The following is a 26,999-nucleotide window of genomic DNA, read 5'->3' as shown; positions in this document are numbered from 1 at the left end:
AAACACACCACCATAGAAAATCACTCCGAGCCATCTTTTACAAAGCTTGGCATCCATTCAATAAGAGATGAAGAAATCCTAAATCGTTAGGCCAAACAGATACCCCTCCCGAGGCAGTTAAGAAACATGGGCCAAATGAGACCATAAACTCATGTGGTACAGATTTCTACAGCCACCAGTAGAAATTACCGACAGACCCTTAGACGTGCAAAGCTGAAGTCACAGTCCTCTACCTGGAAGTGGACAGGCCTCCTGCCAAAGGCTGCTTTCTTAAAGGCTTCATTCAGTATCCGCAAGGAGAAGACAAGTGGAATTCTGTTCAGATCCAACAGGTAGTATATCAAATTCCACAAACCTTTGTGGAGTGCCCACCACGACCCAGCCCACAAGCCAACACTGCTTTCCTACGTTGGTTTTTTTTGTATGTTTTCAAGAAGCTGCTACGTTTTCAGCTATAATATAATATAATATAATATGGATTCACACATAATGTTGACAGGAGTCAATGCAACCACCAAATTCCAGTTCTCCCACATCCTCGAGGTACCTAGAGCCTTACAACTAAACACTCCACAGCCTTTTTTAGAGAGATGTTTCACGAAGTTTGTAATGTTTCACTAAGTTTGTAATGACGTGGGAAATTTTATATAAGGCTAAGTGGAAAAGATGCACGAGTATGTGTGTGAAGAAAATTATGTGTGTGGTATGATCTCAACCGGTTAAAAATGTATGGCAAGAAAGGCTGAAAGTAAATACCAAAAACAAAACAAAACAAAAAAGTCAACAGTGTTTGCCCCAGAGCGATTAAATGAGAGTGCTTTTTACTTTGTTTTCTATTACTCTACTTTCCAGTGTTTCTACAAACCGGTTATTACTTTTATAATGCAAAAAATAAAGTTTTAAGAAAATAACATACACTAACATAACTAGAAAGGATGGCCTACCTCTCCACGTTACTGATTTCTTTCCATGAGGCCTGATTTGATTTGCAACACCTCCTAACTAGAAATCACAGGCAGCTTTTATTAGAGGGTCATTCTATTTCCTTCTCGAAGTCATTAGGAAGGATGTTAAGAACATCAGATGTAAAATGAGTCACGGCGGTAATTCACAAGACGCCACCCATTTAGAGCATTGCCTGCCATTTATTACCACCCTATACTTATAGTTATTCATCAGCTCTTAAACTCAGTGACTAAGTAGATGATAGAGTCATTTCCAATTAATGTTGTTCCCAAGTAAAGTATTGAGGCATTTTATCACATGTTTTCAAAGCTAAAAAACATATTTCCCCGCTCTTCTAATTAAACCCATGAATTCCTATTCATACGCGTGACAGTAGCTGAAAAAAAAGTTGAGTTTACTTTGTAACGTTTTCACATAGGGTCACAGAGGATACTTCTGGATTCCTCAATTTCCAGCATTTGAAGAAGTACTGATTTAAAGGTGTGATGTATTTGCGTGGGGTCTCTATAGCTTTATTGTTCTGTTTTCTAGTGGTTCTCCAGTTCTTCACAAGGAAAAACTCTTTTTAAACACAAACCGAAGTAATGATTACAAACAGTTTCTCAAATGGGAGAAAAAACAAATGTGAGGAAAACCAGACCCCCCAAATTTTGAGGTTTCATTTTCCCCTGAGCTTTTAGAACAATTTACTTAAGTGTATCACAATCCTAAAAAAAAAGAAAGACATCGATTTCACAGCTGTTTTCATTTCTCAGCTATTTGACAACCGTCTCCACTTAATGTGAACATACTTTGATTTAGCTGCCTTTCAAAAATCACGCTTGACTTTTTTTTTTTAAATGATTCGAGTTTAGGGTGTGGACGGATTGAATCAATGCACTTTTTTTTTTTTTTTAAATTTTTTTTTCAACGTTTTTTATTTATTTTTGGGACAGAGAGAGACATAGCATGAACGGGGGAGGGGCAGAGAGAGAGGGAGACACAGAATCGGAAACAGGCTCCAGGCTCCGAGCCATCAGCCCAGAGCCTGACGCGGGGCTCGAACTCATGGACCGTGAGATCGTGACCTGGCTGAAGTCGGACGCTTAACCGACTGCGCCACCCAGGCGCCCCAATCAATGCACTTTTAAGAGGAATCTTTTGGTAGAATGATTCCTGGTCTGCTGGAGAAAAAGTTCAATTAAGCCTATGCTCAGCTACCACACATATTCATTCATTCACTCAAAGTTACAAGTCTCTTTAGTAGCGAATCTCAGGTGCAAAAGGAGTTCTCTTAAGGCTGGAAATTCTCTCTCTGAGGCATGATGAGTTTTAGGCAAATTAGATCCTCACCAAATGAACAAATGGTATGTCTTTCATTACTCATTTTGCATGTTCTCATTTTCCTGTACTAAAATGTTTCCCCATTCTCTTCTCCTTTCTCTGTAACACACACAAAGACACCAAAACACACAAAATAGAGGGGAAGAAAACCTTCATTTGAAAAAACAAAACAAAACATGACATCACCTATTTTAATCACGTGCTTTCTTAAATGGCACTTTTTACAGTTCTAGGTTATTTTTAAAAAGGTACTTTTTGTTTTTTTTTTTTTAAAGGAGTGGGGGGAGACACTGTGCACAGTAAAATATCCCAATTGATGCATTTTTCTGGTCTTGAGAAATTCCTTGTCCTTTTCTACCACAATGGAGAATGTTCTGTTCAGTGCTTTCCACTTTTGAGTTCCCGAGAGCAGAAGTTCCTCTTGTTGCCTTCCACAAAGTCTTGCCACAGGCTCCACACAGGGAAAACAATACAATTCATGGAAGATGGTGACAAAGGAGGACAGAGAGCAGGAATCGGGCTTCTGGAGTTTCTAACCTCTTCCCCACTCCTGAGTTATTATCCTTAATTTATTTCAGACAGATGGGTTTCAGATGGTTATCTATCTAATTCTACAGGGACTTTCAGTGAAAGATTTCCACGTCCGCCTCACCAGAGGACAAGGAAGAGTTGATCAGGCCTCAGTATTGGCTACTTCTCCCTTATTCCTAACCTGCTCACCATGCCTCGAGTTAGAGGGAGCTCCCCTTTTTTTAGCCATCAGGGGACCAGAGAACAAGCAACCATCGAACCTCACCTAATTCTTCACTTCCTCCCAAACTGTTTAGCCTTCTCTCTTTGCGACGATGACCACTGTTTCTCCACAGCACCTGATTTCTAATTTCTTGACCATCTCCATTCACTGCCTTCAGTCACTGCTTCTCTGGATACCCTGGCTTCTCTCTAGTCATTGAGTTTCATGACAACACAATCAACCCACATTAGAATCTTCACTTCATACAGACTTTCTGAACTCAAGTCAGGGTTGGGCTACACACAAGCATACTGCTCTGTGGCCCCATAAAACCATTTCTTAGCACTTGGAAACAATGATCCCACCCCTAACCCAGATGTATCTCTTTTGGCCTCGCTAATTTTTTCAAGACCTCTTTTCAACTCTTATTTGGACGCTTTTCTCCTCTCCTGCCTAGTGGTCTATGACTAAAGGCTCTAGTTGGAAAAAACTGGCGTTGTGTGAACTCCTGGGCAGTGAATACAAAAATTACACCAAAATGTTAGAGATCCTATAAGCCTTACTGGAAAGCACAGTAAGGTTGCCCGTCCATTACATTCTTCCCACCTCTATGTTGCAGAGACAGTGTCACACGCATTACTTAGGCAGATTCCTTACATGCATGGGCACAGGGTTACCAGCTTCATAACGTTTCAGCCTCTTCCAAATCAAAAAACAACACCTGTATTCCCATCACTGGAAAAAATTGGATTCTAAATTATGAGCAAGGGGCGCCTGGGTAGCTCAGTCGGTTGAGCGTCCGACTTCGGCTCAGGTCATGATCTCACGGCGTGTGAGTTCGAGCCCTGCGTCGGGCTCTGCGCTGACAGCTCAGAGCCTGGAGCCTGCTTCGAATTCTGTGTCTCTCTCTCTCTCTGCTCCTCCCCCGCTCATACCCTGTCTCTCTCTCTCCTTCAAAAATAAATTTAAAAAAACATTTACAAAAATTTTAAATTATGAGCAACCTACTGTCTCTGTTTCTAACAACGCCTGAATGTGGAAAGGGTCCTGGGGTTTGAAGCAAAAGAACTCTATCTGAAATTAGACACAAAGGGACACACAATGTGTGCGGCTCTCTTGACGCAGCAGCTAGACAATGATAACACTGTACCAGGAGGGCAATTTGGGACTACTTCAGGATCTAAAGTCTTGATACTTTACGTCATCACTTCTCTTATCCACTTTCTTTTAAGTTTATGCATTGGTTTTTGAGAGCGAGTGAGCGAGCACTAGTGGGGACGGGCAGAGAGGGAGAGAGGGAGAGAGAGAATCCCAAGCAGGCTCCGTGCTGTCAGCACAGAGACTGACACGGGGCTCACACTCAAGAACTCTGAGATCATGACCTGAGCCAAACTCAAGAGTCAGATGCTTAACAACCGAGGCACGCAGGCGCCCTTAACCACTTCCTTAAGAGTCTAGAAAAGGTACCCAAGAACTTTCGGAAAAGCTGCTTCTAGTAGAGAAAATGAGAGGCCCAACTAAGAAATCAAAATAAAAAGAACAGACTGAACAGATGCTACCAAAACAAATGGAGCAAAACATATTAAAATCACTGGTGGGTGAAAATGCTTAGCAAGTGAAAGAAGAAAAAAGAAAATGAGGCAGTAAATTCATCTTTACCACTCCTAACTTCCTCAACTTAAATGAGCAAAACAGAAATACAGCTTGGAAAGGACAGAGACCCCAAAGATCCGCCTTTAGTTGTTGCCAATTCTATTCCTAAAAGTTCAAGCATCAGTGTAATTGAGGCGAGACTCCCGAGTCACAGGTCATTCTTGAAACGGCGTAACGATGGCCTTTGGATGAAGAAGTGACTTTTAAGGCGATCCTGGCATACTATACATTTTATAGCCCAGGTTTAGAAAGAGAGAAATCTCTATCAGAGGTGTAAGTAGGGTTCCTGTGTTTATGCTTCCATTTGCTTCTAGAGCATTTATGGGTAAGTTGGGTTCCTGTGTTTATGCTTCCATTTGCTTCTAGAGCATTTATGGGTAAGTTGGGTTCCTGTGTTTATGCTTCCATTTGCTTCTAGAGCACTTATGGGTATACATAAATCGGATCTGGACTCCACCATTAAAAGTTTGCATTGAGAAGAAGGCTGTCATTTTGTCCTTTTTACATGGCCTCTGATGCCACAGAAAAGTACAAAACAGGTAGCTGACTGAACGATCTCTGTGATCTAAATTCTTTAAATGTAAGAAAAGACACACCATTGTGCAAACTAAGCTGAGCAGCTTGTTTTAAAATTGCCAGTTTTGGGGTGCCTGGGTGGCTCGGTCGGTTAAGCATCTGATGTCGGCTCAGGTCATGATCTCGCAATTCGGGAGTTCGGGCCCCACGTCGGGCTTTGTGCTGACAGCTCAGAGCCTGGAGGCTGCCTCGGATTCTGTGTCTCCCTCTCTCTCTGCCCCTCTGCCCCTAGAACTCTGTGTCTCTTCTCTCTCTCAAAAATAAACATTAAAAAATTGTTTTTATAGAGCATTAAATGTAACCCGTCCCACTGAAATTCAGTCGTCTAGACTATCATTTTATAGGTAAGGAGAATATCAGCGAGAAAAAGTACATGTGCGTGATCTTTTAAGGGCCACACAGAAAAATTTAAAACCTCAGCTTTCGGGAACGAAAAGCATCTGCAAACTTCAGGATTACAGATATTATGAAATAGTAATTGATGTAAGTAAAGAACAAAAGAGAGCCACAAAGAAAAACTAGTAGATACTGCAGCCCACCCCACTGAAGAATGTCAACTGAATCAAATGAAAGCTTCAGCAAATGCGCAAAAGGCAGGACTTTCATTTCCTATCTCCAAGGAATTCTGGCGCAGAAGGTGAGGAGAGGAAAAATCAATCATAAAACTGGCTTTCCCTGCTACGTAGGATAAATTAGGTACTAACGTTTACAATTACCAATCGCACAAAAAAAGAGATTCACCTTTTCTCAGAAAAACTATTTTGAATCCACTCTCCATAAACCTTCGGGCAGAGCGAGAGAGGCGGCAGTCCTGGTCACCATGAAACCCCTGAGGGCAAGCCACCACCCGGGCCACCTGCTCATCTTTTCTTCAGGGTCTGAGTGAACAGGGAGACCCAGTCCTTCCCTCAAGCCATCGGCAATCTCTTGGGACTGAGTAACTCATCTGCTAGTTCATCCTAGACTCAGACAGAAGACTTCTTCCTCAACTCATCGTTCTAAGATAAGAATAGTACCCTTTCCCCTTAGCGGTAGGCAACACGAACACACATTAAACACCAACTCTAACAGCGATGAGATACCACTTCGCACCCGTGAGGATGGCTATTACAAAAGAAGCAAGCCAGCAAACAAACAGAAAATGCCAAGGGGCGAGGATGTGGAGAAAACGGAACCCGCGTGCATGGCTGGTGGGAATGCAAAATGGCTCAGCTGCTGTGCAGAACAGTATGGCAGTTTCACAAAAAATTAAAGATAGAATTACATATGATCCAGTAATTCCCCTTCTGGGAATATACCCAAAAGAACTGAGAGCAAGGCCTCAAACGGGTATCAGTAGGCCAACGCTCATTTTAGTATTATTCACTGCAGCCAAAAGGTGGAAAGTACCTAAATGCCTATCAATGAAGGAATGGATACACAAACTGTGATAGAGCCATAAAATGGAATATGGGTTAGCCTTAGAAAGGAAGAAAATTCTGGGGCGCCTCGGTGGCTCGGTTGGTTGAGCATCCGACTCTTCATTTCTGCTAAGGTCATTGATTCCAGGGTGGTGGAATTGAGCCCCGCATCAGGCTCCATGCTGACCATGGATCCTTCTTGAGATTCTCTGTCTCTCTCTGTCTCTCTCCCTCTGTCCCTCTCCCCCACTCGTGAATGCTCTCACTCTCTCTAAAATAAAAAACTCTTTAAATTTTAAAGAAGGAAGGAAATTCTGGCACCTATAACAGCATAGATGAACCTTGAAGATATTATGCTAGGTAAAATAAGCCAGACACAAAAGGATGAATATTGTATGACTTCACTTATAAGAGGTACCCAGCCTAGTCAAATTTATAGAGACAGAAAGTAGAATGGTAGTTGCTAGAAGAAGGGGGAAAACGAGAAGTTAGAGGGACCGCGTTTCATTTTGGGAAAATGAAAAAGTTCTGGAGGTGGACGGAGATGATGATTGTACAATGATGTGAATGTATTTAATGCCACTGAATGTACACTTCATGATGAATACAATGGTATTATGTGTATGTTACCATAATTTAAAAACTTCCATATTTCTATAGAAGTACATAGAGAGCCTTCGTGGGGATTTCCACTGGGAAGTAAAGCTGAGTGCGTGAAACTGAGAAAGGTCTTAGCTTTTGTTCTGTTGGAATTTTTTACCATGTACTTGAGTTATTTTCATTATGAATAAAACCGAACAGAATTAAATCAGCCTTTACCCTGGAAATTCCTCTCTTAAAAATTCAGCCTAAAAAAACAACCAGGGAAGGTACCACCATGCATAGGTAAGGATGCTGTTTCTAATGTTAACAATGTAGAAGCAATGTAACTAGTTATTATGTGAGGACTGGTTCAATAAATGCTGGCACATCTCTACAATGGGTGACCATGGACAGGTCTGAAAGAAAACGGGGCCTGTAACATGTTAAGTTCTAAAAGCAGGTGACATTTATGACCTCATTAGTGGCTGAAGAAGAGTGACATATAGATACTACATGCACATTTCTGTTCGGATAAAAGCCTGGAAGGTTCCAAATAAAATGATTGTTCCTGGATAACAGGATTAAGGGCAATTTCTATTTATTCATATTCTTTAACTGTGAAAAATTTGAACGTTTATTTGAGAGAGAGAGCATGAGTTGGGGAGGGGCAGAGGGAGAAGGAGGGAGAGAGAGAGAGAGAGAATCCCAAGCAGGCTCTGCGCTATCGGTGCAGACCTGATGCGGGGCTCGATCTCACAAACTGTGAGATCAGGACCTGAGCTGAAATCAAGAGTTGGACGTTTAACTGACTGAGCCACACGGGTGCCCCAAGTTTTTATTATAATAATTATTGCAAAGAACTCCTGTAAGATGAGAGAATAACAGGGCTATTTCCATTTTGAGAAGCAAACAAGCAAGGGGTTCAGGGAAGACTCAATAAGGCAATGAGTAATTTAGAAGTCACAAAACCTTTAAGGGTACCAGGGGCTACCTGTGCCATCTCCAGGCCCTAGCCTGAGGGAGCCAGAGAGGCTCCTGAGGGAGCCAGGGCCAATGCTGAGCCTTTCCCATATTTCACATCTTACAATCAACCTGCTTTCACTCATTTCTCAGAAGAGTCAGCAGCTGAATTTTCCATATAAATATCTAATTCTGAGGTCTACTTTTCAGAACTCCCAACAATGATATGTGGCGATAATAATAAAATAATCAGCAAATTTAAGATAACTTTCAGCAAGCAAATTCTCTCAATCCGTTGCAGATGAATATATTTTTTATTTTAGCCAACCGCGGCCTGCGTTCATGTCCTTCTAGACAAGCAACAGATGCCATTAACAAACTTTTCAAGAAGTTTTCCTACTCTTACAGTAATGTTAAAACAATGTGTTTTCTTTTGTCACAAACTTTTTGTGCAGTTTTGAAAATATTGTAAGTTAAAGCCAACAGAAAAAGACATAAAGAGACATACATATTTTATAGATATCATCAACTCTCCCCTTTAAAATGTTTTTCAACAAGAGACAGGAATATGGAAGACATATGACGCATTGTAAGCCTTACTTATCCTGTGGTTTATTTAGGGAATTGTATTTTGCGTTTGGAAAATGACAGACTTCTGCTTTTAGGTAGACAAGTATGAACAACTCACAGCAAGACACAAGACCACCTATCACTAAGCAAACTTTTAGGAAGTCAGATAATTTAGTGTCTTTATTTTACTGTGCATATGAGCAAATGAACATAATCAGTACTACGAAAGTAGCCAAATATCTTTACCTCTCTCTCTCTTTCTCTCTCTCTCTCTCTATATATAAAACAGTTCACCAGGACCCAGAAGTCACTACTCACAGCTTCTCCATTCACCAGGAAAACTCCTGATGTCCATGCCACCCAAGAGTGAAATGGCTCGCAGCTAGCTCACTCTGCGTGGACATACTCTTCTCTCCTAAGTTAACCTGAAGAGCAAGCTGGATTTGTTTACTGCACAAACATCTGTAATTGCTAAACATCTCGGTGACATGGCGTAACAGTTACTGCTTGTGCAAACTGCCCATGTAAATTACTCTCTGCATTGTGCGCACATGAAAACCCAAGACACAGAGAAACCGAAAACATCTGTAAAAATTAATGGCCGAATTGACCAAAGGGCTGGGGCCGGGGGGGCGGGGGGACTAAAACAGCTAAATAGTTCCAGTGCAACATTTGGCTTTAGAAAAGACTCCTGCACGTTATACGTTCTGCCTTAGCATATCCACAGCCTCCCCTGAGGGGGATCCTCGCCGGCATACACTTCACTGTAACCCACCAGGGCAAACCCATTATAAGTCTTGTTAGAAAACAGCGCAGACAAGATGCAAGATTAAGGGGCCTTATTACATCTCTAAAAGCAAAGAAAGAAATACCTCTTCTCCCATCATGCAGTCAGCCTCCTTTCTTCAGTTTGAAAAGGTCCCAGAACTACCCTGGAGCACTCCCACTTCCTTCCAACAGCCAAAGGCACAGAGCCTGAAGGACCCAGCCTACCCCTGAGTCATACTTGGGACCAAATGAGCAATGGAGAGAACAAAGCTCGCATTTGTTTACGGTTCAGGAAGCCAGGGCCGATTCATGGCTTGGGTGGCTTTGCGAGAAGTCCTCCTCCCTCGCCTGCGTTGCTGCAGGAATGTAGCTGTCTCCCGGGGACCCACAGGTGTGACCATTCAGACAAGGAACACACTGAAAGAGTGTTTATTTGGCAGGACCTGGCGGCCACTTCTGTTTAAAACGTCAGAGAGAAAATAAAAAGCCCACTATCTTTCAACAGATAATCTGCTGGGGAGTGACAGAGGTCCAGAAGATGGTTTGTATATGAAATGCCCATTGTAAAAATACCTGTGTTTTAAAGAAATAAAAATTAGTGGTGATACACAAAAATGAGTCATTTAAAAAAAGAAAAAAAAATGAAGACGAAAAAACAGCCGTGGCTTTATAGAAACATTCACCCTAGGAAAATGCCAGCAAAACCGTTGCCAGCCGTGCCAATCGGCAGTACAGTCGCAGATGGTAATAAAATGTTTCAATAGCAATCTTGTTTTTTCCCCAAATGAGATACCACTTGAATCACCACTTGCAATGGATTTGGAGCCCACTGGTTAAGAGTTCAAAGCTCCCGAGCCAGAGTGTCTGAGATCAAAATCCCAGCTGGGCTACTTCCCAGTTATATGATTTTGAGCAACTCATTTAACCTCCATTCACCTCAGTTTCCTTATCTACAAAATGGGGATAAAAGCTCCGATCCATAGGGTTGTCTGGAAGATTAAATAAGGAATAGATGTGGAGTGCTTAAAAAAGTACCCGGTACTTTTTTAGCTGGTAAAAAAAAGCACCCTATTAGCCACTATCACAAATCCAGGACAACTTCACAGGTCAGGTGCCGAGTCAACAGCATCCTGACCTTACTGCAGTCCCCATATACTTAGACTCTGACGGCCCGTTTCGCTTCTTAATTGCGGTTCATTCTTAAATTGTTTACTTGCCCTCATTGAAAAACCACTTATTCACTATCTAGTAACCGCCTGCAGCGTAGGGGGCTTTGAATGAGACGCCATCTCAGGGCTCAAGAAATGTGCAATCTGCTTGGGTAAATAAGACATAGGTCTGTTTATACACCACACATACACACACAAAACACAAATATGCGAGATGTCGGTAGGCTGCAAACGGCGGGGGGTGCAGGCAGTACAGAATTAACATTTGGAATTCAGAGGGCAGATAAGAAATCACCTTACCCAAACCTAATTAGGATGGAGAGAATGGACACATTGCCCGCACAGAAGAATTCCCACTAATTTATGACGATACTTGTCCCTAAAGGAGGTGAGCAGAACCCCCCACTTCTCAAGTGTGTGGGTGCATAGTGACTTGTTTCTAAAGAGGCGAATCTAGGAAAGGGGGGAAAAAACAGAACAACTTTACAGTGAAGAAACCTCATCAACAGGACCCCAGTCAGGTGACCAAAGTCAACACCAACAGTGCGAAGTCATGCTGATAGGATGTGCCCTTGATACGACGTGATGAGAATGGCACTTCACCACCGTGGTCTTCCTCCCCCAAATCCACCGCTTGGGTCTAAGCGTGAGAAAAAAATCAGACAATTGCTAATTTAAAGACACTCTTTTTTTGGCTAATGTTTATTTATTTTTGAGAGAGAGAGAGAGAAAGCACGGGCGGGGGAGGAACAGAGAGAGAGGGAGACAGAATCCACAACAGGATCCAGGGTCTGAGCTGTCAGCACAGAGCTCCATGTGAGGCTCGAGCTCACAGACCGGGAGATCATGACCTGAGCCGAAGTCAGACGCCTAACCGACTGAGCCACCCAGGCGCCCCTAATTTAAGGACATTCTGCAAAACTTCTCAAAATTGCCACCGTTATCGAAAACATGGCAAGCCTGAGCACCTGTCAGAGCCAAGAGGAGCCTAAGGAGATGTAATGTAATGGGGTGTCCTGGGTGGGACCCTGGAACAGAGAAAGGACATCAGGTAAAACCTAAGGAAATCTGAAAAAAGGATGGACCTCAGTTAATAGTCATGTATCAATATTGGTTCACTAATTGTGACAAACGTACCATATTAATGTGAGATGTCAACAAGAGAGGAATCTGGGTGTGGGGTAGGTGGGAGCTCTCTCTATTATCTTTACAACTTTTCGATAAATCTAAAACTATTCTAAAAGTTAAACTTTATTAAAAACGAATTAGGAAGATGAGCTTCCTGCATGACTATGTATACCTAAATAAATGTGTACCTGTGATTTATAGAGATACATGATTATACTCGTGAATATCTGTACATAAATGTCTTCAACAATGCCTCCCAGGCTTCACTTATTATTATCTCTGTATCCTTAGCCTATCTCTTAACAGAAATAGCTGAATGCTGAGTCCTGGCCTTTCACTTTCCACAATACACAAAAGAGTTTTCTTTGAAAGGAAACTTGGCTCTTCTGTCAGTTCTGCTGCCAACCCAGGCTACAGCGGCCTAACTCTAAGAGTGTGCATGAGGTGGGCCCATCTGCCCCTTTCCAAGAGCTACTAGAAGCTCCTGGTGCCTGGCCAATTAGTCATCAACCGCCGAGCCCTGGGGCTGGCACCTCTCCCAGCTACCTCCTCCCCATCTCCAGTCCGCACTGCTCGGCACCTCCCCACATCTCTCAAGTGCCACTCTGATCACGCCACGCCCCAACGGAACTCCCCCACCGACCGGCCAGCTCACCCAGAAGAAGTACAGCGCGCGTGGAGCCGCTGGCAGAACCCGAGGGGAAGAGCCCACGTCCCCTCCAACCCCCTACGTCCTCCTCCACCGCCACTACCACATCCCCTGTATTCCAGCCAAATCCAGCCCTTCTGCATAACCATGCTCTCTCCTTGTCCATGCACACGGTGCCAGGACCATGAAACCCCATTTATCTTTTAATACTTTGCTGAAATACCACTTTGCTTAAAAAGATCTCTCCGGTACCCCATCCCTTCCTTCTGAACCTCCAGCAGAAGTAGTAGCTCCTTCCCCTGTTCTCTCTGATGCTTTGGACATACCTTTGCTAGTCCTCTTCCCTTGCATCATAATGACTTTTGTCCATATCTACTTTTTCCCACGTACACGTACTCCAAAGCACTGAATGAGAGGCCTGTACGTGGCAGTTGATGCAAGGCATGATGCAGCGGAGGAGGTGTTAACTCCATTCCAATTAACTACACCAGATCCACCTCACCCCAAATGAATATCCTGCCGGTAAAAAAATCTGCATGTATCATGCTAATACGGAATCCAGACGTGCCTCCTAGCCGATTCCTTTACAAATGGATTGCCACTCCTGAGCTCATTTACCTAGCAATTTCTAGAGCTGCCACTGCTGATCCATAAAAGGCATTCAATAAAGCTTCAGTAAGTGAATGAATGAGCCAATTAATAAACAAATGAAAGAATGAGCCTGTAGCCAGACCACAAGCAGAATGAGTCTTCCTTCATAATTTCAACTGGGTCAGGACAAACCATTATATTCATGTATCCAGTCCACAAATATTTACTGAGGGCCAAGTATAGTTTAACAATGATTTTCAAGGAATCATAAATATGTTGGTGACTAACACAGGCAAGGTCCAAAATCATGGCTCCGCCTGCCTGCCTTCCTGCCTTCCTTCCTTCCTTCCTTCCTTCCTTCCTTCTTTCCTTCCTTCCTTCCTTCCTTCCTTCTTTCCTTCCTTCTTTCCTTCCTTCTTTCCTTCCTTCCTTCCTTCCTTCCTTCCTTCCTTCCTTCCTTCCGTACTTACTTTCTAATGGCTAATATTTAAGGTTTGGTGATGTCAAACAAACAGCTATCCAGATATAGTGAAATTCAATTCTACTTGTCTGAGTTTGAAATTTTCCATAGTAAAAACTTAAAGAAATGATCCTGGAAGCTGCACTGCTATTTACAGGCATCCCTTCTGTTCTAATAACCAGAAGGGCAGAAATAATAACTACGAACGTTAATCAAGTGATGATTAAATGCCAGGCACTTTTTCTACCCATTTTTTGTGTTACTTAATCCTCACGACAACCATATGGAGCACGTCCTGTTGGTATTCTCATTTTACAGATGAGGAATCTAAAGCAGTGAGTGCTTAAGTAATCTGTCCCAGGAAGAGTCAGAGTTGGGATGTGAACCCAGAAAATCCTGCCTGCATGCTTAATAACCACTGTATGCCTAAAAACACAAATTTAATGCCTTCTGGGAATGTGATTCTTGGTGATGATCTGGCTGTAATTGAACATTTCTTAGAAAATACTACTATGCTGCATGTTTTAGAAAGTGTATGTCAAGCACATATGAAACAGTAAACAACACCAAACATGTCAACGAGTAATCCGGTAATACTGTTTCTGGTTCCCTTTCCCTACCAACACCCACCCCCCCCTTACTTCTCCTAAATAAGGAAACCTAACAGAGACACACTGGGGAAAGATAATACATAAAACGAAGTCTGAAAATCCCAGACCATTCACCCAGGCAAATAGTGGGCACCTTAATGCCATCTACTCATTAAAAATCATGGATTTTCCAACCACTCAAGAGACGTCACATAATCTTATCTTTCTGCAAAAATGAGAGCCATCCAATACTTTAAGTCTCAGGTAATCACAACAAGGGTTTGAAACCCAGTTGTGTTTCATTAATCAAAGAAGGTATCGTTAACTTCTGGAGATCCCCAGAGCTTAGTTCTAGTCTTCAAATGATTAGAGACATAAATCTCTCATTTTTAAGGAACTAAGATCATCACTTTAGATGTTTACATGTTTTAATTTTACTTAAGCATACAGCTTGATGAATTTTTGCTAAATGGATAAAAAGACTGCCTATGTACAAAAAGAGTAAAATTTCTCTTACTGCGATTTGGCTGATTAAAAAAAAATGATTAGTAGCTCATTTATATACAATTTTAATTCTCACTCTGTTACAAGTGAAACTTACAATGTTGATATCATAAAGGCATGAATTTGGGTGACAAATGAGATCCAAGATGATTAGAGCTGAAAAGAGACTGTCACAAACACAATGTTGGGTTGTGGGATACAGTAGCAAATGTAGAAAGAACACAGGATCATTGCAAGAGAGAGATATCAGAAGTCACGAATGGCCATCAGCTAAGACAGACCATGGAAGAGGAGCTTCTTGGAGAATTTCTTTGTAGGGAATCCAGTAAACAACCAATGTAAAGAGCCTGGACATGGAATGAGCTGGCACCAAAAAGCCAAGATTATTCTACATAAAGGCATATCAGGTTAGGTCCTGGGGACTCCCTTGAATATCGGTAATTTACCCACCTATGTGTAATACCTGCCATTCCTTAAGTGTTTGGGCAGATGTGATCACCTGAATGACTCATGAAAAGGGAAGGAGTTTAGAAAAAGACTGGGGCCAGGCTGGGGTCACAAGGAAGCAGCCTGATGAGGAAATTCCCTCTTGGGTCCACAGGTGGAGGATAGAAGGTACCAGTCATATTCATGAGAATAAGGGTCTGTCTGGGATACCTTCTTGCTGACAGTTTTCCAACCCAATATCCAGGCTGATGACTTCCAAACCTACATCTACAGTTCTCTTGTGATCACCACTTATTTATCCAACAGCTGGATGCCTCCACCTGATGGTCCCACAAGTACCTCAAAAATCCTCTCTCCTCCCCAAATATCTTTCTTCTCTAGTGGGCTCTAGCCAGGGAATGATACTACCGTCCACCTGGCTGCTTAAGCCAGTTGCCCAAGACATCGTTTTCAAGTCTTCCCTTTCCTTTATCCTCCACATACTATCAAATTTCTTCATTCTACCTTCAAAGTATTTCCCCAAAGCATCCATGACAACACTTCAAAGCTGTTAGAAAAACTATTTCCCTTATCTTGATGTTTCCTGTCATGTAAAATGGAGCCCAAATGGACACTTGATGGACACAACTGGACACTCCTAGAACTCCCTGCTCCCTTATTCACTCTCTCAGGGGAGAATGAAATGCCTTCTCTGATAGGTAAATTTCAGAAAAATTAATTGGGCGCATTCAGCTCAACTCTTCTCTTTCCTCCTCTTTGAAGTTGGCCTCTGCTCTTCCCCAAGGGGCAGGCCCTTCTATCTCACATGGGTCTGGCTTTAGTTCAGTGTTGCTGATACTGGGTGGGTGGGTCTGTCTAATTCTGGGGATCAACTGGCAGGCCCATTTGGCTCTCACCTTCATCTATGTCCTTCAACTTTGCCTTCATCAATAACAACACTGCTATATAACATAGGTAGAGAAAGGTGCACAAATCTTAAGTGTACAGCTTTGAGGAATTTTCACAAAAAGAAATAAGATCTATATCAATAGAGAAATATACCATATTCATGGATTGGGAAGGTATCAATTCTCCCCCAAAAGTATATATAGAGTCAATGCAATCTTAATCAAAGTTCCGAAAAGGGTTTTGTTTTTTTGGTGTTTTGTTTTGTTTTGTTTTTGGTGGTAGTGGTGGTGGGGTGATGACAAGCTAACTCTAAAATTTATATGAAAATACAAGGGGCCAAGAATAGTCCAGGAAACCTCGAAGAAGATGAACAAAGATTGAGGGCTTATACTGCCAGATATCAAGAATGACTCTACAACCACAGTAATTGAAGTAGTATAGAATGAGTGCAGGGACAAATATAGACCAACAGAACACAGAGTTCAGAGATGAACTCAAACATACACAGACACTTCAATTATGACAAAGGTGATAACGGCTGTGCAGTGCAGAAAGGACAATCTTTTCAATAAACACTGCTGGATGAAAGGGATACCCATACTGAAAAAGGAGCAAAAATATTATGTTGATTCTCCATCCACGGACTCATCTTATTCATTAACTGGTTTAGAACCTAGATGGGGGCGGGGGGTTATTGAGAAAGTCAAAATAAGTTTCTGTTAACCTCTTTTCTGAATTTTAGTTACCCTATCTTCTGTAATCCACTCCTCCCATTGCAAATTGGAATACTTTCTCTAAATCACCTACCCAATCATGTCACTCTCCTGCTGAAAATAGCTCCCTATTAATGCTCCTCATTGCCTTTAAGATCACGTCTAAACTACTTAACAAGTCACCAGGCCCTTCCTGACCTGGGCCCTGTTCCTTTTTATTTTCATCTCTCCCCACTTCCTGCTGAAGCCTCAACATGTGTTCTGTGCTATCTCAATTTCCCTTTCAGGCATTAATACATGTTGTTTTTCTCACCTTAACAACTCTATACTCTTTGGCTTCATGAATGTCAACGGGACACCATGGTTCTCAGCCTAAACATCACTTCCTGTAAGCCTATAGACATCACGTCCTATAGGAAGTCTAAACATTATTTCCTGTATGAAGGAGGTACACTTGTACATGAACACTCACTCTCCAGCCTCCCTCACAACTCACCACTTCCGGCCATGCACCTTGCTCTCAACCTGTGGCATTCTCCACACCTGTATTGTTATTGCTTGTTTATTTTTCTGCAGCTCCACGAGGGCAGTGACCTGGTCCTGTTACCCCAGTGCTGAACATATAGTGAGTACTCAATAAATACTAGTTGAAACGAATTACGTTTATAATTTCAAAGTATTTTCTGTTATATAACATTTTGTAAAGGCGTAAGAGGTAGGACAGGTGTACAGAGTATTTCCATTTTACATATGGCCCAGTTGAGGTTAAGTGATTTTGTCAGGGTCAATTGGCTAGGACAATGGTACCATGCTCTTCTAATCTTCTGATATTTAACTTGGTTCATCTTTGGCCACACCATATTTTCCATTATTTTAATACAACACATACTTACCTCTGAGCTTAGTTTAAATGTTACATATTTTTCCCAAGGTTCTTCTTTTTTTTCTTTAACTTTCTATCAAGGGAAATTTACAACATATATAAAAATAGACTATAGGCTACTGACCCACCATGTATTCACCACCTAGTTTCAACAGTTATCAACTCATGACCAGTCTCGTTTCCTTTGTGCCCTACCCACGCTTCCATCTTCCAAATTGCTGGAAGCAAAATCTCAGACATTAAGTAACTTCATCTGTAAATACTTCAGTTAAATGGTGCATTAAACAAATCATTCACAGGCATATCCAACCGGTAGTATTGAAAGGACTCAGAAACGGGGTCCTTCCTTATAGCTCGATCAACTGAGAAGCGAGAGTACTATTTTCCTATTGTTGGGGTGGGGAATGTTACGTAATACCTCTCCTGCTGTATAATTATCAGCCTTTGGTCACTCTGGTTAGGCTGATATGGATTAGAGCATAGCTAAAATAAGCACAAAATTTTCTAGCAACTGAGAAAAGTGGATCTCAAAACTTCACAACCTAAAGGGACAATATAATATACTTGCAGTTGTTAAAAATTACAAAATTCCTTTTTTCCTTCATCCAACTTATCAAACCAGCCATCTAAGAAAGCCAACTGCCCCAGCCCATGTGGAAGACCCGCTTGGATCTCACCTAACAAATGCTGTCACATGAGATTCAGTCTGTGCTTCTGCAAAATCAAAATAGTGAGCTCAATTCTCCAAGGAAACTTCCTCAAATATAAATCTTGGACACAAAACCATCTCAAAAGTGACGAGAACCAGGCTGCGCACTAGTAAAACATTATTGCACTCACCAGCCCTCATGCCGGGTTGTGCAATAAAATAATGGATCCATAAATCTATGCAGCTATCCATAGTGCCAACAACAGTGGGTGGAGATAGTTTTGAGTCCTTTTAGATGCTGTAAAAAATTGTCCACAGCCAGTAAAGCAAGCTGGGAAGTTTATGTTTTCCCCAGGGGCTCCGCAATGAGAAGCAGGTTAAGACTGCTGCCAGCACATGGTTTCCTTCTGCAAACAGATCATGAATCAAGATGCATACACATGCACACACGTATATATATTACTCTGATGATGTTAACATGTCATGTCACCAAGGCCAATACAATAAATCTCTGCTTCACAAAACCGCAGTGAACCAAAAGACCACCATACTTTCAACTATATACCTATTACCTAATCCCACCCAGTTCCGTCATATTATAGAGGTCTGTAATCTCCAGAGTGCCACGTTAATACAGTTTTAATATTATTCATGCACCTATTACTTACTGAACACACCTAACCTACCAGGTGCCACACGGTGTTCTAAACACATAGCACATATTGGTGAACAAAGTAAATAACAAACATAATAAAAAATAAATCCCATCTTAGAAAGGGCTGCATGCTGTGAAAAACAAAAAAATGCAGCACAAGTTAAGCAGGGTGAGCTAAGGGGACGGGTCTCGGGACGAGTGGGCCAGGGCACGGCTCATTGAGAAGGTGAAGTCCGAGCAAAGCAGCCGGGGAAGAGGCATGCGGGCAAGTGAGCGGGTGGATACAGGGTGTCTAGCCACGAGAAACCACTGCGGTAAAGGTCCCCAAGGGGGAAAGTGTTTGGTAGGCTTAAGGAAAAGCAAAGGGCCGGGACAGAGGGAGTGAGGGGAGAAGGCGAGGGAGAAAGTCCAAGTGGTAACAGAGTCGAGTCACTTCAGCCTGGGGGCCCTGGGGAGGCCTTTCACTTTGGTCCTCTGGGGAGCCTCTCCAGGGGTGCAAGCAGAGGAGTGGCACGATCAGACTTGGGATTTCAAAGGATCACCCTCACTTCACTGTTGAGACTAGACTGTAGGGGAAGGGGAGAAGCAGAAAGCCCTATTAGGAGGCCACTGGGTGATGATGAGAGAGCAGGGGCGCCACGGAGGCGATGAGGTGATGAGTCGTGGTGGGTGTTCAACATTCACAGGAGGCAGAGCTGATGGAGTCTCCTGATGGATCGGATGCGGGTTATGAGAGAAGGAAGGAAGTCAGGGATAACCCTAAGGCTTTCGTCCCGACCTGTAGGAGGGGAAGTAGGACGCCCTTCCCCGAGACGGGGAAGGCTGTGGGCAGAGTGGTTTGAGGGGGATGATGAGGAGTTCAGGGTTGGACAAGCTGGTAAGAATTTAAGGTCTTCACGTGGAGATGTGCAATTCGGCAGCTGGGCGTATGGCCCTGGGGTCCAGAGGAAAAGTGTGCTGAGGTACAAACTTGGGGTTATTATCTGGGATGCCGAGACTGCTACTGCTAATGACCCAATTTACTACTGTGGTCAGAACAAATATTCATAGCATTAATAAAAGTCTCACACACACACACACACACACACACACACACACACACACACACACTGTCCTTCTACACAGAGGAGAATAAGACCACGAATCATAAAGCAAACAAAAGGCATTAAGTGTTTGCTGACCAAGTCAACGGTCATGTTCATTTCAACCACTGGAGTAAAATGAAGGAAAACTACATCCATCGTTTCTTCCCAAGATGGGGACTTGCTCTTTTGTAAATACTTACAGGAGTCTGAGAGTGATCATGTGAAAGAGAAATGAGCTCGCAAGCTGGTATAGCATCTAGACAGTTTTCAGATCTTGAGACACATCGTATATTGCTTACTGAAAGAAACAAGGCTGGCTCCGATAAGCCGCAGTGAAAGAAGTGCACGTGGAACAGTCTTTCATGTCTAAATCTTTCTGCCTTTTTTTCACCCTCAAGAGAACGAAGTGTCCAAAAGTTTCCTTTCCAGATTGTTCCTAATGCATGACACCGGGCAAGGTTGCTGGGGGCAAGAGGTGGGTGGAAGTTCCACAGCTGTGGAAGATGATGGCAACTTTGAAAAATTCATTTCACCCGAAAAATGGAAACCATTTTAAAGCCACTGATAAACCTGCATTAGAGATGCTGCCAATGTCCCATCCCCCAAGCCTCCTGGCACGAACATCAAAGCAAAAGATTCAGCACTAAGTCGAATTCACCAACATTCCTTAAGCACAGCACGAGTGTAGCTTATTACGATCTGGAAAATTGCACAGAATTTATCAAATTCTAAGTAAAGCTATGGTGCTCGGAAGCGTACCACAGTAGACATCACCGACAGCCACAAGTGCGAGGGCTCTGGGTGTGTTGCTGTGGCAACCGTGTACTCGGCAGCAGGACACCGCCTGCCTCTCGCCAACCCAGAACCAGAGGTGGAAGAAAACAGCCAGCTTCCTGATGGTAACCATCCAGGGAGTCTCAGCATGGCCCGTCTCCATCATACACACACACAGGAGGCTTCCTTTCGGCAGTCTGAAATCATTCCCACCTAACTCCTAGAGGAAAAGCGCACAACCCTTTCCTCTACCGCAGAACCAGTCAACCAACACTCGCAGGCACAACCAACACCCTGGAGACGAGGACGAGGAGAAGCGAAAGATGAGCCGGGTCCAGGCATGAGGGGCTTTTCGTGGGTGGGGGGAGGGGGGCGGGGAACCGAGAAGCGTAGGTCCATTTGAAAAGTCATACAGAGACACATTCCATTGAGAGATCAGTAAGAAAAGAAGCCACAAACTGGAGCGTGAGCCCTTCCAGGAAAGCAGTTCCCACACGGAGGGAGCACCTCAAAGGGGAGAAGGCGAACAGCCCGCACGTGAGGACGCCGACACCCCCAAAAGAGGCGTAAGGAGTCTCAGATGCCAAGCCCTACAACGGACTTTTGGGTACTCTGCACTATGTTGAAATAAAGCAAAAACCGTCGAACATACCTTCTCCACCGGTAGAAAGTCATTCTCTACTTCAATCGACCTTGGTCTTAGTTTTATTGGTTTGTCTTTGAATATATCTCCAAAGCCCACTCCCTTAACTTTCTTCGGCTGGATTGCTGCGGTTGCGACTGTCCCGTTGGCACCTTCGGATTTGGTACTGCTCGAGTCACCCCCATCACTCTCGGAGCCTGTGGTTTCCCTTAAACCTGTCAAGAGTGGGGACGGGGAGAGAAAGAGCTCAGAAATCAGCCATAGCTGTGAAGCACCTCACAGCCAGCCAGGAGCCACCTCTGAAAGTGTTTCTGGGCACAGGATAACCTGCACTGGGACTTTTCATTTAGCGTGTCGAATACGTTGCATTTGGGTGGCTCTGAGTTTTGTTCAATCTCCCCACCCCCAGCCTTTAATTTTAAGAAGTGAATCAAAATTCTTTAAAAAAAATCTAATTTTAAAGCAGATCTCTTTGTAAGCGTGATATTTCACCTCTCTTCAGCCGGAACCTGATTCTAATACAAATTTGTTTTGCCACAGTCTGTGCAATAACAACCCTCCCCACCCTGTCCTCGCCTCCCCACCCAGTCAGTACCACATACTGTACCTCCAATCTCTATGACTCATGGCAATTAGCAATTAGCAATGAAAGTAACATTTCCTGAAGGGAAACTGTAAAGCTAAAAGCCATTTAAACAAATTAGCAATTAAAGAAACCACACAAAATTATGACTGCCAAAGAATTAAATCTCTTTGGATGGTTTCACAAGGAATAAATGCACGCAGGCATGATTCTCTAGGAAAGCATTAAACCAAACTTGACATTGAGACGCTTTCACTGGCGAGATGACTGTGTTTGTTAAAGAGGGAAAGGAAGCTGCCCTCCTGGAGGCCAGAAGCCCCCAAGCCTACTTCTCTTCTTCCCTCCTTTAATACCACCCACCATCTTCCCAAAACTGAATCCCTTGCTAAAGAAGGACGTTGGGGACACGACACCCTTCCTTTGACCTCTTGCGGCAAGTGTCGGAAGTCATCAAATAGTTATCAGCAAGACAACGTGAACACTTACCTCCCAGATTCTTTTTTCCCCAGGCTCTGCCCACAATCATGCTCCTAAAAGGAAGAGCCTATTTGTTTCCTACTTAATTTCTGAGTGTACATTCTTACTTTGAAAGTCAGTACACCAGTCATGCCATCAAAGGGCGGGATTCAAAGGATATTTTATGGGATACTAGTCTGCCATTCAATTGGTCTCTAAAACCTCTAGCTGTGGAGAATAGTTCCTGAACATTGACTACATGTGCCCTGATGACAACAATGCCCTTGATGAAAGCACATCATCAAACTTTGTTCCGTATTAACCGATCGTGCGTTATCTTTCTGTAGGGAAGGTGGCCTCCTAGTACGTAAGAACAAGACACCGAATAATCGCTCACATAAAGAGTTAAAAAATGTCGAAGTCATTCAAATAAGTAAGTCTCAGTGCAGGAAGAAACTGTTAAATGAAAACAGATAAAATATAGAAAGGTCATTATAAATTGCTAACAAGTTTCAAAATCAAATCCTTAAAATTAAAACAATGGCTGTGTTTGTTGCTGCTGCTGTTTTTAATAAAATGGTTACTTATAAGCCAAAAAGGAAGGGGGGGGGGGGAGGAGGACGATCCTTGGCGTACATTTGAATTAACTCAAGAATAGCATCTGTGAGCAAAAGCGGAGGGCAGAGCGCTGAGAAGCGGCCTACAGCAGTGGGGTCAGCCACAATTTCTAGGACCGGAGCTGAGTGTGCAAACATGGACAACCCCTCTGGATTAGCTACCCGTTCATGTGTTTATCTGTTCATTGTTTTTGGAAATATCCCTGCTGGAGATACAATTTGGAGTCTAAATATTGTGTCATTCCCCCTTTAACATGTTCTCATTTTGCCGTATGGATTCTTTCTATGTGATAAATGGCTTGTATATTCCTTTCTGGGTTGGAAGGAACCATTTGAGGGTGGAATAAAGAAACAGTTAGTGGCAAGAAATCATCACCATCCTGCCCTCCCCACCAGCAGCACCAGCAGCACCAGCAGCACCAGCAGCAGAGCAAATGGTTTAGGGCAAGGCTGTGTGAGTTCTTCAGAGGGAGGAATCTGAAGGAGTCTTCTATCATTCCTCATGAAGTAGAACCATAATATCTGCGACCGCTGCCATTTGGATTTCCCTGAGCTTCTGGTTTCATGGATTTGCTGCCTCCCGGGCTCATCTTAATGACTTTATATTAATCACGGTGAGAAATGCTCTTCGCGTTACACAGGGAGAGGTGGCGCCGTCACTCAACCACGTAAGTACGGACCAGGAAGGAAACACACGGCAGATTTGTCTTCCAGACATTCTGGCAGCCTGCTTCTGTCACTTTTAAGTAGGTAAATTACATAGCTGAATATCTGGGTTGGTGAAATAACTCAGAATCTAGCTCCTTCCTTTTGGAGGGAAAGAAAGGTGACTTTTCGTTTTTATGTCAGTTTGGTGCCGTATCTTTTACCTACTGGTGCTCATCACGCACGCTATCCCGTGAAGTATGCCAGATTCATGCTCAGAATGCCAGGCGACACCCACAGGCAGGACAGCCCAGAGTGTGGGCTGGGGGCTGGGGGCTGGGGGCTGGGGGCCGGGGACAGTTCACGAAGGGGTCGTTGCTGTTGCACAGTGAGATCAGCACAGGCACTGCGCATGTTCAGAAACGCTTATAGCAGAGTGCACCAGTATGCCTTCAGACATGTGGCCAGTGGGCTGGTCTGGGTGACCAGGGAATAGACCGATCCTGGTCAAACGCCCGCGGTGAGGTGCAGATGGCACACTGCATGCACAGTAAACTCATGTTCGCCAAGACCAGGTATCTGTCCCCGGGGGGATGGAAATAAAAATAACTTCACCACAGACAGTCTGAGAAGCACGGTTCTGGCACTCACATGCGAACCTTCTCTTGCATCACTGGTGTGTACGTAGGTACGTGCGCGTATGTGTACAGACACACCCTATGTATTTTCTTTGCCATGTGGCGGGCCAGATGACTTAATAAATTACACTTTCATGTAATTTACCTTAATATTCATGCACGGATCAGTTCAGACCTGTGAGTCATTTTTGTTTAAATTTAAAACGCACATGTACAGTGCTGTTCAGTGGCAGGAACTGTTCTAAAGGCTTCACGAAATTGACTCGTTAATCTCGTTCACCTCCTTCCCCTCAACTTTTGGCAGCTTTATTTCACAACACAAAAGGCTATACGTTGGTCCTGCCAAAGGAAGTCTGTCGTGTGGTGACTGGCTGTGAGCAAGGCGGAACACCACTTCCGGCATGGACCGTCATGTCAAATTCTCATTTCTTTGAACAACACAATGAAGAAATGGTTTATTGGTTTCCAATGGCCCACTCAGGAAAAGCAGTAACCACGAGAGGATGACAGCTCCAGGGGAAGCCATCATACACCGGCTCAGAGGCCCAGAGATACTGGTACAAGTATGTATGCCATGACAAATGCTACTGGTCTCTTCTCTGCACGCATGGTTCATGCACGCATGTTACACACATGGCAGAGGCACAAAGCAAACAAGAAAGCGCCAGGGCTGGTGATGAGAATGCTCCTGTAGCACACACCAAGGAGACAGCACTTATTCAGGCAGATAAGTCCATGTCCTTGGATCAGAAATTCACACGGACACTTGGCAGAAGCATGAGCAGCTCAGGAAAGTGCGGCCGCGTCAAGAACCACGACTACCCGGATCTTAACTTTACAATTGCCTCCTGCTGTTCATTAAGGTCACTCACTGTAATAGCGTCTGTGGCCCTCCGTCTTGCCCGGTGCAGCTCGGTACAGAATTGTCCCTTCAAAGGTAGTCTTTCCTGACAGTGAATGAGAGAAGAGAAGGGGAGAGAAAAACAAGAGGGGGGGAAGGGGGAGCAAATGATGGCAAAAGAAGGAAGAGGGAGAGTCTTTAACTGAACTTGCTTTCAGTGAATCCGCTGTAAGAGTTTTATCAGCAAATTAATTAGAGACCATTAGGCAGAATTTACGAAATTTTACAGAATGAGCCCAAAGTCCCCACGCCATGAGCACCCGGAATCGGGGCTTGCCTCTGCAAATGACTGGCATGGAGATTATGCCCAATTTAAACTGGAAGCCATTTCCACATTTTAACGCAAGAACGGGAAAACCTCAATTAACCAGAGGAAATCCAATTCATCATATTCCTTAACGAACTCAGCTGTACAATGCAAACTCCTCTTTGGAGAGTATGGCCCACACATAATACAAATTTAGGCCCATTGTCTTTTACCTTCTACCCCTAGAGCCCTGTATGATACAAACTGATATCCGTGACCCCAAGATTCTAAAAAAAAAGCACAGAGTTCTCTTTAAAGATTTTATGCTTAGTACCTTACAGCAAGCAAAGGTACTAAAGTGCTAGAGGAGGGTTTTCACCAAAGATGTTTAGAACCAATCGTGGCCTCCATGTAGACGTTAGGGGTTTTCTGCTTAGCACTGAGAACACCAGAAAACCCTATTTTTCTTGGAACACCTTGATTGACCTTTTGCCATATCAGTCATGAGACTGTACTGAAGCATGAGGACGTAGGACTCACTCGCTGTCAAATGTCAAATTATCTCTTTTTTGTTGTTGTTACGAGTAAAGGTTATCGATAGCATAGGACTAGACACACAGCTAAAGCCCAAATCTCTCTGGAATCATGAATAAGTACAGAAAATACACACACACACTGCCCTAGTTTGAGTGTATATACACACACACACATACACACATACACACACACCTTCCAGAGAATACCATCGGCAGGTGAAATGGTTTGCTAAAGGCAAACTCAATTAATATATGCATCACTTTAAATTATCCAACGAATAGGTTCTCTTATGGCTTACAAGCTAAATATCCAACTGGAGCCCAGTCATACAGCTCACTCATAATCAGCCTGAAGGAGGGAAAGGCAGGCTATGTTTACAGAGAGAGGAACTGAGAGGGAGGGAGTGACTTGTCTCACTTCTTAGAACATTCTTTAGGAAAATGGAAAACCCCAATAAGGAACCACCAAGTCAGCTTCTGGGCCGCGTCGCCCCTGATACATGAAGAGAACTGTGAGTGATCAGATCAGCGACTGAAATGCCCTCGGGTATGTCCCATTTCCGTGTCCTACAGGCACGGTGGGACACCGTTGCCCTGAAATCTGCCCTTTATGACAAATATGCTCCGTCCAATTAAAGCACAAATTTAGATGTTCACAATCACTGGCTGCATAAGAACCATCCAAAGAAACAATCAAGTGTTTCAAAGGTTCTTGTTAGATTTGCAGTTCTTGAGGACTCTGATGACAAAAGAGTGGAGCAAGTAACAGCCGTTGCTTTCTTTGGGCAAATTTTTACTCCCCTTTGGTCATTAAGGTGACATTACTCCTAAGGAATGTAGATGTTTTGCAGTCAAGGCCCTCCCATGATGAACAGCAAGGGTCCTCTCAGCGTCAGAAAAAGTAAACGTAAGAAGAAGAAATCAGTATTTTGATAAAGTCCCTCCAAATATAACAGAACCTCCCTGCGTTCTTGCCTAGGACCAAGTCTGAGGATCACTGAGGGACACCACAGCTCT

At 43.4% G+C, this 26,999-nt stretch overlaps 1 protein-coding gene across 11 annotated transcripts in view; it reads right to left on the bottom strand.

Annotated features, from left to right (window-relative positions):
• The window catches only part of SH3KBP1 (SH3 domain containing kinase binding protein 1), a 332,387-nt gene that overhangs the window by 113,134 nt on the left and 192,254 nt on the right, over window positions 1-26,999 (bottom strand). For 6 of the 11 annotated variants that reach the window (XM_081793831.1, XM_081793833.1, XM_081793830.1 and 3 more), the window contains 2 exons: window positions 25,171-25,245; window positions 21,369-21,574 (listed from right to left, as the gene is read on the bottom strand). The exons of 1 other annotated variant lie outside the window; for it this stretch is intronic. In XM_081793831.1, the coding sequence (XP_081649957.1) occupies window positions 21,369-21,574; window positions 25,171-25,245 (281 nt within the window). Of the gene's footprint in view, window positions 1-9,635; window positions 9,959-21,368; window positions 21,575-25,170; window positions 25,246-26,999 lie in introns of those variants that run through there. 4 more of the 11 variants (XM_081793834.1, XM_081793832.1, XM_081793836.1 and 1 more) reach the window with 3 other exon arrangements.

The sequence above is a fragment of the Panthera onca genome, chromosome X (assembly GCF_046562875.1).
Source record: "Panthera onca isolate mPanOnc1 chromosome X, mPanOnc1 haplotype 2, whole genome shotgun sequence".
Taxonomy (NCBI): domain Eukaryota; kingdom Metazoa; phylum Chordata; class Mammalia; order Carnivora; family Felidae; genus Panthera; species Panthera onca.
Note: the sequence above shows the minus strand (reverse complement) of the source record. Positions and strands in the feature narration are given on the sequence as shown.